The following is a 15,152-nucleotide window of genomic DNA, read 5'->3' as shown; positions in this document are numbered from 1 at the left end:
TGTGAGATATTCCACCTGGTCATCACAACTGGAGAAATCTTGTTCTTCGAAGGTCGCAAGGGAGGAGTAAAGCTGCCAGTCATCCTGAGTAAGCTGTCATTTGGGAGTGCACCCGGACGGGGTAGGAGTCAGCAAATGGATAGCACACAGGAAATAGTCACTCGAGCAGGTGTCAGAAAGAATGGACCACTCAAGATGATGGGCAAGCTGGGCAGTGCAGAAGGATAGATCTAAATTGGAAGAGGTGGGTGAGGAGTCAAAAAGGAAAGTCGGTGCTCCAGTGTTAAGCAGAAGATGTTAAGTTGGTTATGAAGGTCAGCCAAGAGGGCACCTCTCTGACAGATCCCGGGAGAACCTGTAAGGCGATGGTGCACATTAAAATGGGAGAGGTAGCTGCCCTATAAATCCAGTGCCTTAACCACTGTGCCAGCTCACCCAGTTTACCCTAGGTGGGTAATGTAGCACCATTGAGAATATTGTGTGGTATGCTTATGACCAGCATGCAGACCACACTAAATATCTACAAAGATTTATTAAGGACTAACTGTATTTCATCTTATGGTAAGGAAACATGGGTAACAAATTTGTGACTGAATGATTTGTTCTTAAAATATTGGCATAAAAAGTAGGCAAAGCTATACGACGTACACAAAAAGTAAAAACAGGTACAAAAAATGCTATAATCACAAGGGCAATAAAAACTGAAGAAGATTCAATGCAAATGAAAGAAGGAGAGTTTTTCACACTATGCTGTAACATAAAGGTAAACAGGAACAGTCACAACAATAATGTAATTATTTTGCTTTTCTTAATGTATTTGTCGATACGACAGACAATGGGTGTACCAGCAGTTTCCTGTACTCAATGGCCACAATATGTCAGCGCACAACAACAATGCTGTCATCAGGTGCACTGATGAGCAGGCCACCTGGGGACATCAGGGTGACCAACATCTTCCACCCCTCCCTCCCTCCCTCCCCCGGTCCACAATATGTCCAGTGTGGCATTCCATGTGCCAACAGCTTCCAAAGAGCATCCATGCAAATCTACCCCTCACTTACCTGAAAACAAGAGGAACAAATCTCCGTGTCATAGGCAGCCCTGATACCTGTGCAACCTGTACAACCACAACTAAGTATAGTTAGTTGTGGTTGCACATAACAGTATACAGTGTATCTCCAAAAATGAAACTCTTGCCTTCCATTATTTGGAGGATACTTCACATATCAGTTTCATAAGTTCTCAAATTTATGGATATCTCATCCCACGTCAGAGCAACACTTCGAACTGTCACCTACCCTAACCCCAGTGAACTCCCTTGTCAACTCCTCATAATGGCCAGACCCTGCCTTGCTGACCTTTTCCATCTGCCACATTCACCAAAACTCTCTCCCAATGACCCACAAAACCCAGAACCTAAACAAACACAAACCACTGCTGTCAATCTAGCCACCAGACCTTCAATCCTACAGAAGTTTTAGTCATATCTGAATACCTCAAGTTTAGTCCCACAATAAAGTCACACTGGACTTGTCAAAAACCAACTCTTCTCTCAGTCCCTACACTATAAACAATTCTCTGTTACCAATCCCTCAAACCTAAGCAAACCTAATCCAGCAATGAACCTTGATGGTCTCAGTTCATGCCACCATTCAACTGTGACCCTCCCTCTTTAACACCTTACCACCCCTGGTTACCTTTTAGGAATTCCTTGCCTCTCTCTCCTTCCCCACATCTCTTCTCAGGAACACAAACCTCCCAATGGAAGAAAGAACAGCTGCCTGTTACCTCAAAACAGACACTGATTTAATCAACATTCTGCTCACAATGGCTTCATCACTGCTGTGATGAATCATAGCAGTTATCTGACAGAAGGTATCTGCCAAATGTCTGACTACTCCACCTAGAAATGCTGCCACAATAATCCCATTCCAGATGACCTACAGCCCATTGTCCATATCAAAGAGATGAATCAGTTCCCTCACAAACTCTCAGTCATCCCCACTCCTTTAACCAATTAGACCCAACTCATCTCTGTTGAAACCACCTCCCTACACACCAATATGTTCCTGAGCATGGCCTTGCCACAACTGAAGACTACTTCTCCCAATGTCTTTCCAGACTCCAAACTCACCTCCCCATTCCTTATACATCCAACTAATTGTATCCTCACACATTACAACCACTCCTTTGAGGGGCACAGCCAAAGGCAACCATGAGGCACCCTCCTATGATAATCTAGAGGAAACCTCCATAGCCACCCAATTATCTTGTCTAGTTAAGGTCCACTGATGATGCCTTCATGATTTGGACCCAGGACCAAGAACTCTATCCTCATTCCTCCAGTCTCAACATCTCTCTCCCTTTGTTTCACCTGTTCAACAGAAGCTTAGCAACCCATATCTCTGATGGCTCCATCCGCACCTCTGTCCACATCTAGCCCACTAACCACTAATAGTACCTGCATTTCAATAGCTGTCATCCCTCCCACAGCAAAAAATCCGTTCCATAAAGTCTGGCCACCCGTGGACAGCGTATCTGCCGTGACGAATATTTCATTGCCCAGTGTACCGAATGTCTAAGACCTTCAAAGCCACTATCCCCCAAACCTAGTCACACACAGATTCCCCATGCCATATCCTCTCATACCTCAATCGCCCTACCAACACTAGAAAGCAGCTGCAAAGAAGCACCCCTTCAGTGCCCAGAATCATCCCATACTGAAATAACTGAAACATGTCCTTCACCGAGGCTTTGACTACTTATCATTGTCCCCAGAAATAAGGAACATCCTACCCACACTCCTTCCCACACCTCTGAAAGTGGTGTTCCACCATACACTCAATCTATGCAATAACCTGAACCATCATTATTCCACACCAACTCCGCTCTCATATCCCTGTATAAAGCTGTTGAATGTGTTATGCACCTCTTTCCCCAGGGGACAAATATTAATTATTATCAGTAGTAGTATATTAAGCTACAAATTATCATTTTAAACCTGTGTGGTCTCCCTGGCGTGCCTAGTCGACCACAAGTCCCCGTCACGCTGTTCACTCTAACAACAGAGTACATACAGGGTTGAAGACATGGAGAAAGAAAGGTATCATCACAATTTGAATTTAGAGTAATATAACTTTCTTACCTTTATTGGTCATTGTTGCACGCTCATGGTCCAGTGATGAACCTCGCCATCTGCTGTTTGTTAAATAAATTTGAGGTCCAGCATGTGTATTCTGCTGCGTAAGAACTGACACATATTTAAACTTCCAACTTTTATTTTATAAGTGCTGATCGTGATGATATTCAATAATTTTCAACGTAACAGTTTTTCCAATACAAGACGTCTCAGCACCAACTGCCCATTGTCTCCACACCCGCCAACCACTGACTCCTGTTCACAGAGCTTACAAACTGTGTAGTACTGCCAACCTTGGTTGTATATCAATATTTTACAAATCGCACGTACACATATATGAAAAAATAGTATGAAAAATGAAAAGTGTTTATAATATAGTTCTGTGGCAATATACGAGGTGTGGCTAGAAAAAAACCGGACTAGTACTGGTGAAACAATAAAGCGAATGCAATAAGGCTGAAAGTCGCGTGGCCTGTCACGTGACTCTCACTCCGCCTACTGCTCGAGTTTCGTCTGCCTCCTGCACTCAGTCTGCCCGTGGCGTCTGTTTTAAGTAGTTGACGTTTTGTCTGTGCGTCGGAAAATGTTGAGTGTACAGAAAGAACAGCGTGTTAACATCAAATTTTGTTTCAAACTAGGAAAATCTGCAAGTGAAACGTTTGTAATGTTACAACAAGTGTACAGCGATGATTGTTTATCGCGAGCACAAGTGTTTGAGTGGTTTAAACGATTTAAAGATGGCCGCGAAGACACCAGTGATGACACTCGCACTGGCAGACCATTGTCAGCAAAAACTGATGCAAACATTGAAAAAATCGGTAAACTTGTTCGACAAGATCACCGTTTAACAATCAGAGCAGTGTCTGAGTTAACAGGAGTTGACAAGGAAAGTGTTAGGCAGATTCTTCATGAAAGTTTCAACATGAACAAAGTGTGTTCAAAAATGGTTCCAAAGTGTCTCACAATTGAACAGAAGGAACGCCGAAGAATGATTTGTTCTGACATCCTGGAAAACATTGAAAGTGATCCCACCTTCTTACAAAATGTTATTACTTGCGATGAATCGTGGTTTTTTACTTACGATCCCGAAACTAAATGCCAATCGATGCATTGGAAAACTCCTGGTTCTCCACGACAAAAAAAAGCACGAATGTCAAAATCGAAATTCAAGGCAATGATGATTGTTTTTTTTGACATCAAAGGGATTGTGCACATTGATTGGGTACCAGAGGGACCCCACGTGAGCGAGTACGGAGAAAACGGAATGATTTGTGGAGAAAAAAGTCATGGATCCTTCACCAAGACAATGCCCCAGCTCACAGTGCGTTGTCAGTGAAGACGTTTTTGGCAAAACACAACATTCCCATCTTAGATCATCCACCCTACTCACCTGATTTGGCCCCCTGTGACTTTTTTCTTTTCCCTAAAGTCAAGTCAGCTTTGAAAGGAACTAGATTTGAGACTGTTGAAGCAGTAAAAGAAAAAGCGACGGAAGTAATGTATGGACTTACCGAAAATTATCTGCAGCATTGCTATGAACAGTGGAAAATTCGTATGGAGCGGTGTAGAGACCGAGGAGGAGAGTACATTGAAGGAGATAACATGAAATTGTAAATAATTGTAAATAAATGTTTTTTCCAGCATCAATCCGGTTTTTTTCTAGCCGCACCTCGTACCTCATGATTGTCCTCATATTAACATTTTTGTGACAAAATAATAATATTTCAGTTTGTGTTTACGTAGTTAAAGTTCAGTTGCTCCTTCAAGTTGATTGACGGCACCGCACACCTCGCTAGCTGGTGGTATCGGTAGTTTCAGTAGTCCATTACATTACAAACGTCAACGTTGAGCATGCCAAGTTCAACATGCTGCTGAACTCTCAGCAACGATGTGGCTTTTGCATATGGTAAGTGGGCTCCAACATGGTATACACGATTGCAACACACTCCAGCAGCAGTTGTGGGATATTTTTAGTTCATAAATCACACTGTTTACTCAACAGGCGCGCCTAAAATTCCCATGTTAGCTCTATTAAAACACACATTTCCTCCATTGTCCATATCGTACTCACGTTGTTCTATATATAATATACACAAATAAAAGCTTCAATATCCATGTACATGTTTCAAGACAAAAAGGAAAGTACCACGTTCAATCAATAAGGACGAAAAGATTATAAAAGTTCCATTACCAACAGTGTGACACAAATTTGCAATAGTTCTTCACATAAGATAAACATTATTTTGTCATTCGCACATTTTAGTACAAACCTAAGGTCATTCTTACTTGATCATTGTTCCTACCCAATAGTAGAATCTTTACAACATGTGAATTACGAAACTTGACAGAAAAAGGAACAAAATATCCTTATACAAGTAGTGCAAGCTGTCCTGTAGATTAAGCCAATCGAACAAACTCACTCCTCAAAGAAAGGTGAACTTATATTTACATAACAGCAAATATTGTACTATATGCTTACATTAAACTAATAATCAAGCATCAGAACATACTAATGTTAGGAAAAAAATATTTAAATGAGGCAAGACACGAACCACCACCCTATCACGCATCTCACTGTGAATCATTAACGCTACTCACTACGGTAAACAGACGACAGTTCGTTTATGGTCAATCCTAACATGTTGCCACTTGCTAAAAGCTTTAGTCATAATCATGTTACTAAATGAAATTTAACAAGCACAATTTGTTTTTGGTGGATCCTCAGGGCATCGCTGCCTTCAAATAGCATACTCTCGTAATACGCAAGTTACAATAATTTTTTTGCCACAAATATGATGTCCCTCATTATTTTATTGCAATGAATCACACAGTTAACAACAGGTTTTCATGTGATTCTTAATCTGCCAGTGCTCAGTAATGGCATGTATACGTATAGGCTTAAACTGAAAGCCAATATGGCACCTCACAGTTCTGTGCCGAAGGAAGATGGCATGCATGTGACATAAGGGGCGTCGTGCCATTTGATTGATCAACACTCAGATGTACGTTCAGAATATCTGACATGCTAGATATTGCTCTGCACGTTTGGAGAAACTCCCGAATGTGCTATTCCATGCTATTACATCAGAAACTCGGCACACTCAATGCTCAACATTCGGATGCACGGTCCATGTGCTGATGGCTTAAGATTCATAAGTGAGATCTGAACAGTACACCCATCCAATACATCCTACTCCAATCCTGTTACATGATTATACTATCCCATCACAGGCAGGGCTGCCTATGAAAGCGGCCATACCAGCTCTGCTGCAATTTCTGCACAGCATTTTATATGGGCATGAGCATCAACTATCTGTTCACCTGAATTAATGGCCACTGCCAAATTGAGGTCAAGAGCAGAGTTAACCACCCTCTTTGATACTTTCTCACCATTTACATTTACTTCATTTTACAGACAGGTCTAATATTTCACAATAATGTAGTATTGTTCGAGAAGATTGGAGATGTAGAGTCCCCAGTAACTGTTTTGTATCTGTTTTGCTTCCCTTTTTGTACAATGGATGAGTTGCCACAAATTTTCAGTTCTACGGTCTTTCCCATTGGACAAACATTTTTAAAATTAATGTTTTGAAAGAGGTTTCTTATTTGCACAACAAAGTTTTCACAGTTCTGTTGCTGAGGTGCTTTCTCCAGATGATCTGTAGTTTTTGTATTATGCTGTCTACTCCAATACATCACATTTTTGTTTCAGGTGGTTGTAAATTTACCCTTCATTTTCATTCTAACTTTTGAGAAATTTCTGAAAGTGACTAGTAACACAATTTATATTACTGCCTCTATCTTGTAGAGCTATAGTGGATAAAATTTGCTCAAAATTTTGAAAATAAAACTTAATAACCGGTACCTACCACAAACATTCTGCAAACTAACTCTTTCAGTAAGTATTTCAACAATAGCTGCACTAGTAGTGTTAAACATATAAATTTATTTCCAATGGTGACTCTACTAAGAGCTGAGAGGAGGGCACTTAATCACATTATAGTGAGGAGAAAGCCAATTGACTAGGTTATAGTTGAGTCGGCATAAAAAGACCTCTGGCAACTACCAGTACTGTTGTTCAACTGCATAGCATTCATGGCTGCAGTCAAAAACAATAATCATCTGCATTTCTGTAACAACGCTGAGGCATTACCATAGATCTTATTTGCCGATTCCACTATAGATCTCAACACCCAATCCAGTCATTCATGTGTCACAGATAATAATATTCATAAAGAAATAATCTTGAAGAATCACTTTATGGGCAACAAATGTGTATGGGCTGCTCATTAACTGCAGGCAATGTGGGAAGCAAAAGTCCTCCAGCCTCTGGATTGAATGTATCATGAGGGACATAAACATTGAGTAACAAGTAAATGACTTATCAACAGGAGTTTCCTACTGACACCTGAAATGCATGAAATGGTTGTTTTGATCATAAGTTCAGAGATTAGAAGCACTCAGGCCAGAGCTGAGACTATTGTGAACAAAGTTCTGCTGAGGTTCAGCACTGTTCAAGTGTCCCAGCAGTCTCACCTGACCCTGGCAGGTTAGTGTAAAATTAGTACGGCTGCCACAGACACTACTTTCACATGTGAGTTACTGGGACATAAATATTCTGACTCTGTAACAAACTACTGAAAGTTGTAAACTGAAGAAACTTGAGCAGTGGCTTCAGGCCGTGGAGATAACCCAACTGCTTCTAAAATATGGTTATTATAATAATAACATGGAGGTTAAAACCCCAACTGTTATCATCACTTTTTATTTAGTGAACACAAATTGAAGAACTTTGAGATCCACGCAAAGCAGTAGGTTAGTGGTATTGAAAGAGGAGTTAAATAACATGAAATTGGAAACAGTAATTTTTTCAGAAGTGTGATAAAAAAATGAAGACGAAGCAGGAGTATAATCAGCTAATCATGTCCTTACAACAGGGAATGAATGTAGATACAGGCTTTATTGTAAACATGAAAATTAAAAATGTTACAGATGTTGAAGGAATGTGAATAGCAACGTTTGTTTAAAAAATAAACGGAAGATATTCTATGGAATTCATTCAAGTATATGCACTAATTGTTTCATGTGAATGGCCATGGCATGTGTAATTGCTTTATAATTACTGTAAGTACGTAAAATCCATCTACGGAACTAGTAAAATTGTGTATTTATTTTACCACAAACATTTTGTTTTATTGATTTGAAACATCATCAATGGTCTGGAATTATTGATCATATCTATTATATTTTGATTTGGTTGTAGATCTATTGAACTGTCATTTATTACTTACTACATTTTCATTTGTTTTGAGCTTACATCCATAAGTGTCATCAGCATGCAAGTTTTTCATGCATTCCTACACCTTTGGCACTGGCCTTTCATTCACTTTCACTTACAGCACATATACATGGTTTTCATGGAAACATAAACAGACTTTCGTGTTTAATAGTGATGTTTATGACAGGACACAAAACATGTATGGTAAACAAAATAAGCTTTTTCAAAAGTTGTACAGATGGATTTAAAACACCTTAAGTACACATACACTTACGTGCTCTCTTTCTGGTGAAGAGAGAAAAGATTTTTATTAAAAGGTACAGTAATTGATAAGTGATAATAGAAATGACAACTATCATATGTTAATAGAAACTGGTGAAAAGGATAACATACTTGCTACATTCGTCAAAAAGACAACAAAGAAAAATGGTCTTGGGAAGGACCAACTAAACATGAAATTCACTAATTTTATCAAACAACAAAGAAATTATGCAAGGTGTGACAATACAAAATGATTTTAGAGTTTCAAGTGATCATGAAATTTGGCAAGTGGAAAAACTGAAAACAAATACAAAGAAAACAAAAAACCTTACAGTTGCTTCATAACCTGTGCTATCAGGCTTCCCACCTCCCCCCTTTTCCAAAAATCACAGCTGCTCTGAACTACATTGATGAGAATTGTCCTTACAACACATTCTTCAATCCCACAGTCCTCCTTGCCTCAATCATCACTGGCCCCTGTCCCTGATAAACTTCACTTCACTCTTTCTATACTCACACCTCACTCTCCACAGTCTCACCTTTTGCTTTGTCTTCCCCTCCTAATCCACCCCTCCATGACATTTACAACATACGCAACAGCCCCTGCCTGTGCCATGGCAAGCTCACTGATACATTCTTAACCAGTTCACTTGCTGTCTCTGCCTCTCCTTTCCAGCCACCAGCCACTCTTCCTTCCTATCCTCCTCTTCCTCCTACACTACCTCCTTTCTCTCCTTGCCCACTCCTCTTGATCCGAGATGAGCCACAGTGCTGGTACAACATAGTCATCCATCAGCTGGAACAGAAAGACTGAGAGTGTGTGAGTGGGGTGGGTGCAGAGGGATTTATTTATTTTTTTTTTTTTTTTTTTTGGGGGGGGGGGGCACACATTTTCTCTACTAGTAACTCTGAAAAGAAGGATTTAGTTCAAAATCTGAGCAACATTTTCAGTCTTGTTCATATGTCTATTGACCACTCAATGCATCAAGTACGCAGAGTGTTGATGCCTTTACTTTCCCCAAAATTCAAAACTACTAATGTGGGAGCAGGCAACAAATTTCATCAGATAAATGGCACAGCAACTAAAAACAGAGAGGAATTTACAAACATTTAAAGTAATCTTGGGACAGAGTTCAAGAGATGAACCTGAAACACAGATAGTTAAGATTAAAATGACAACATTTCAGAAATAGATTGATGAGATGTATATCATTTGAGATATTAGAAAGGATCACTACCTGAAAATAATGATGATTTAGCAAAAATCATAAAACCTAGAGTCAGAGTAGTGCAAAAATACTGAATACCTGTAAAGAGAAGACAATGCCACAAAAATGGAAAAATGCTGTATTTGTCCCATTTCACAAGAAAGGAAACAAACAAGACAAACGTGTGATATATTCACTAAAATTATCACCAGCCACACGGGAAACACATTGATTATTAATCAAGTAAATAGAAAGCTGTGCTTAAAATGACCCACGAAAACATTTGCAGGCTGTGAAGAAAATTATAATGCAATAAATAAATATGGAATACCATGGTTCCTAATATTAATAGAATTTGAGTGACCTTTGTCTCAATCTCAACAAAATCTGAACTAACAGAAACAAGGCATTGGGCCAATCTTTGTTACTATTGCTGAAGAATATGTACACCATTCCTGCAGTTTCCATTAGACTTCATCACTGTAGTGAGAAATTCAGAATTGAAAGAGGGTCACAGACAGGGAGCTTCCAAGTCATCCAAGCTGTTCTAAGCTGTCCAGCAGAATTTTTCGTAGTCTTACACTGAGAAAATATATGTTAATGAAATGTATCTGAAACACCTTATTTCGCTGTTTGCCTCAAGTGCAGATAAAATTAAATCACAAATAGAAGAACTTTAAATAACAAGCCATCAGGTAGCCTAAAAACCAATTATAATCAACTAAAATAATCTACAACTAACACATACAAAATAAAATAGTTTAAACTAATAATGAAATCATAGAATAAGTTAATGGGGCTTTTTATTCAGGATATTTGAAAAATGAAAACTGAATGGATAGCTACCAAAATAAAAAGATGAGCAGATATGAACCACTCTGGAGTGCTCTTCGTAAGCTAAATAGGGTTTTCAAAACTAGCTTTTTAATGTGCCTGAAAAAAAAGTTTACACTCCTCAAGAACTACCAATTTTGACACACAGCAGTGAAAGAGAGACTTTTCCTGTTGATACCATTTGATACCATTCAAAAACTGACAGTTGCAGAGTGAGTGATAGAGAGAGACACGTTTTAAATTCCTGCATGGTGTAGGAAAATAAACTAAGGGATCAGAGAATAGACTAGAGCAGAATGAAATAATTATAACTATAACAAAAGTTAAATGGAGGTGCATGGGACTTATAGTTAGGTGAATAAATGGTTGATAAACCAAGTCTTCTGTTAGGTTTCAAGATTTAAGAAACGACTGAGATGACTACCAAATGGAAGGTGGACAGATAACTAAAAAACACACAGAAGCAGCATGGATGTGTACTGTCATCAAAAGACCACTGATCACTGATAATGGCAATCATGGCTAAACAATTTGCCTACTTTGGTGGTGCACAAACAATTACACAGATTTTTTGGGTGAAATTTCATAGATGTCAAAAGGCATGAAAGAAGGGTATGGTGTTACATGCAATATATTATAATCCAATATCAATGAAACAACCACAATTTAAACCATTGCAAAAAAAAATTGTGCAACATGATTATGACACTGAAATTTTGTTATATAAATATGGAATGATAGTGATACGGGAGAAATTTAAATAAGAATATTGGTGTAGTGGTACTCTACTTACCAAACACACGAAATAGTAAAGCTGTTATCCATCAAAATATTGGTTTTAATACCACAGTGCTTCACTGGGCATAGTGTTGTACGAGGTGAAATGCCGTTGGCTTCCTCTAACCTCTAAACTGACTTACCTCACCAATTATGGCACATTAATAAAACCTTCAGTGATGAAAGAAGTCACAAGTGACAGATAAAAATCCTAGGAGTGACCAAAATGTGTACTCAGTTCTGGAGAACTACACAGAATCACAGGGAAAATTAGACAGCTTCTAAAGAAACATAAAATCGACTCAAGTCTTCAGGCCCCCAGCAACTAATGAAGCCTGTGAAAGACAAGTAGGCCTCAGAACGCTTGGAATATACAAAATACCATGTGGGAGTGGGCAGTTTTATGTTGGTTTGACTGTCCACACTATTGAACTGTGCTGCATATAACATGAAAGTTGTTTCCACCTACACTATCCTGAAAAATCAGCTTTGCAGAGCATACACTAGAAAACGGACACCGAATTGCATTTGACGATACTTCTATTATTTATTAAAAATGCCAACTGCTTCTGGGATACCATAATAAAAGACACAACAGAAATCAAAAATTCATACAACACCCTCAATAAAGATGGCGGATTGCAGCTGAGTACATCATGGAATCCTGTGATTGGGAAGTTGAAGTGGCACGGCAGTCATGCAACCAAAACATTGCCATATACGGTGCGAGGGTGGGCACCAGTGACATCACTGGTAGCAGCATGACTATAGCAGCACAGCAGTGGCATTCACATGACAGTCAACCAATTGACAGTGGCAGACAAATCTCTGCCAAAAGCTCGTAGGCAGTTAACCATTTGACACAGCTTGAAATCCAGGCAAATTTTATTTATTAGCAGATACGTTTATCTATATGTCTTCCCTGTTGTGCAGAGAACAGTATCACCTTTAATAGTTACAGATCATTGCAATAATGAAGGATGACATCAGTGAATGTACTTTTTAACAAAACTATTTTCTTATGAGTATTTGATGTAGCTCTTTGACCTAACACCCATAGTCTGTAAACCACTTTATGATAAAAAGTGAAGGGTGCTTAGAGTATCACTGTCATTTACTTCCTTTTGCTGTTACATTCATGGGTTGTGTACAGGAAGAACAAGTGTCAATAAGACTCAATAACTTCAAATTTCTCTGATTTTGCCAATACGGTCTTTTCATGAGAGGAAGTAATACATTACTTGACTGTTCTTGGAGCATACAGCCTTATTGCTTTAGGTGTAAACCTGTGTGTGTTGCACGCTGCCTCTCTTGTAAATTCTACCACTAGATTTGGATAATAACCTTGATGATCCTCTTGCACTTACTAAATAAATGAGTGACAAACTGACTTGCTTCTCTCTGGATCTTTTTTATCTTGTCTATTAATGCTACCTGAGAATGGCCTCCAACTAGCATATGCAAGAACAGATCAGACTAAGGTTTTGTAAGGAATTTCTTTAGTGAATGAATTAAATGCCCATAGGTTTCTTCAATGGAACTCAGCCTGGTATCTGCTCATAACTGCTGAACATTTATATATGGAACAAGGGACACACACTTCAGTTAAACCAAATGTGTCTGTCATTAATTATGTATCCCACCAAAAGGTTTCATTTAAGAATGAAAAACAATAAATATAATGCAAAATAAATATAATTTTATTCCATAATATTTAGCTCAACATCTGGAATTTACAAAAGTAAAATACACTGAATATCAACAAACTTTAGATATTTAGTGTTAACAATAAAGGCATCTGTTATCACATGTAACATTACTTTTAACCAGTAAAAAAAACTATGTCTCTTTTTTTTCTAACCAGGATAGAAGTTATTTTCTGCATGTTGCATCATTTCTTCTTCCCATACAGTATCCATTCTGTTAACTCTCTTCTCTGTTTGTTGTCTAGTTTCAAGCCAATGTTTCCATATGGGACACAACTTTTCATCACCATGCCAGGAATCTTTACATCATAGTACACATATATCTGCAACATAAATCAACTTTCTATATTTGTAGCATCTTACATGATGTTTAAATCATGCTGTACTATTATTTTATTTACTACAAGCCTCACAAAATTTTAAATATATTATTAACATAAGTTTTACAAAAACATACATACAAAATTCATTTTACACTACCTTGTTAGTAAATGTGGTATAAACTAGACAGGGGGCTGGTGGATGGTCCAGGGTTATGGAATAGTAGCCTGAACAGAAACCACAGACATGTTCATCAAGTTGAAAGCGAACACTCTGTTTCTCCTGGTCCAGTATATAAGTTTGTCCATCCCAAGAACAGGCAACAATATTATCTCCTCCTCCATTTCCACCCGTTAGAGACAGCTTTGTTAATGAAAATAACTGATGATCAACTTGAATGGACCTGAGGAAAAAGTTACATACAATATTACCCAAAAGCTCACTGTTTAGTGGAGAGGTGCACAATAAGTGGTGATGACTGTTACACTTTCAGACAGATGTTCTTCTTCAGAGCAGGAGCTACTAACACTAATTATGCTGCATCTGCTCTCTAGTACTTCCTGTTTACCATATCTGCGCTGAAGAAGAAAACATTAAAAGCATGGCCATCATTACAGCTTTTAGCATATGTTCTGAGCTTAGCAGAAAGTCTAAAACATTTCTTTCATAACAGCACCTGCTGCACAATCAGCATAAAAAGGGTAAAAATATGCATTTTTTACTATAACAAAGACAATGCAAAAGGTATTCTATGATTGTCACAGTATAACCTTATTATAGGATCATTCCTAAAATTCCAAATATTTTAGGCATATGTCTTGACATTTCTCAATGGTCTATTTGATAAAATGAACAAATGCCAAACTGCTGAATTCTAACTTCAAGTGTCATTTTGGAAATCAAGTTGGTTGGTTGGTTGGTTTTGGGGAAGGAGACCAGACAGCGTGGTCATCAGTCTCATCGGATTAGGGAAGGATGGGGAAGGAAGTCGGCCGTGCCCTTTCAGAGGAACCATCCCGGCATTTGCCTGGAGTGATTTAGGGAAATCACGGAAAACCTAAATCAGGATAGCCGGACGCGGGATTGAACCGTCGTCCTCCCGAATGCGAGTCCAGTGTCTAACCACTGCGCCACCTCACTCGGTATGGGAAATCAAGTAATTCTATTTCACTGGAAAAGTAACTCACATATGCACCAGCACTAGAGTCACTGAAAAGCAATGAAAACTGTTAAAATCAACAATGCCCAACAACTCACAGACATGGCTCTGAAGTTCTGTATAAAATATGCAACTGAACCAGTTCTGTTTTTGGCCAAATTATGCCATGCATCAGACAAGTAAAAAATTATAACACGTGACTTGGAAAAAAAGTTTGCTTATCCATCTGAAACGTAGGTTATTACTTAATATGTGATTTTGGTAAAGTGCATCATCAATGACTAATTAAGACAAATTCATTCATGAATGACGTGTGACTGGATAAAGGATTATTGACAGTCAGATCATATAGCATAATACAGTGAGTCTCATCAGTGTATATGAAAGTAATTCCAACTGCTCATCAAGGAATTAGAGTCACTACTGTCCACATTACATACTGATGTCTTGTGAGAAAATATTAATTGCT

At 38.5% G+C, this 15,152-nt stretch overlaps 1 protein-coding gene across 1 annotated transcript in view; it reads right to left on the bottom strand.

Annotated features, from left to right (window-relative positions):
• Window positions 1-13,174: 13,174 nt before the first annotated feature.
• LOC126262279 (KICSTOR complex protein ITFG2-like) overlaps window positions 13,175-15,152 on the bottom strand; it is a 51,219-nt gene continuing 49,241 nt past the window's right edge. The window contains exons 4-5 of the mRNA XM_049958796.1: window positions 13,684-13,927; window positions 13,175-13,526 (exon numbers count right to left, since the gene is read on the bottom strand). Coding sequence (XP_049814753.1) covers window positions 13,389-13,526; window positions 13,684-13,927 — 382 coding nt within the window. The 3' untranslated portion in view covers window positions 13,175-13,388. The remainder of the gene's footprint in view (window positions 13,527-13,683; window positions 13,928-15,152) is intronic.

This window comes from Schistocerca nitens, chromosome 6 (genome assembly GCF_023898315.1).
Source record: "Schistocerca nitens isolate TAMUIC-IGC-003100 chromosome 6, iqSchNite1.1, whole genome shotgun sequence".
NCBI classification, from domain to species: domain Eukaryota; kingdom Metazoa; phylum Arthropoda; class Insecta; order Orthoptera; family Acrididae; genus Schistocerca; species Schistocerca nitens.
The sequence above is the reverse complement of the archived record's forward strand: the minus strand, read 5'-3'. Positions and strand labels throughout refer to the sequence as shown.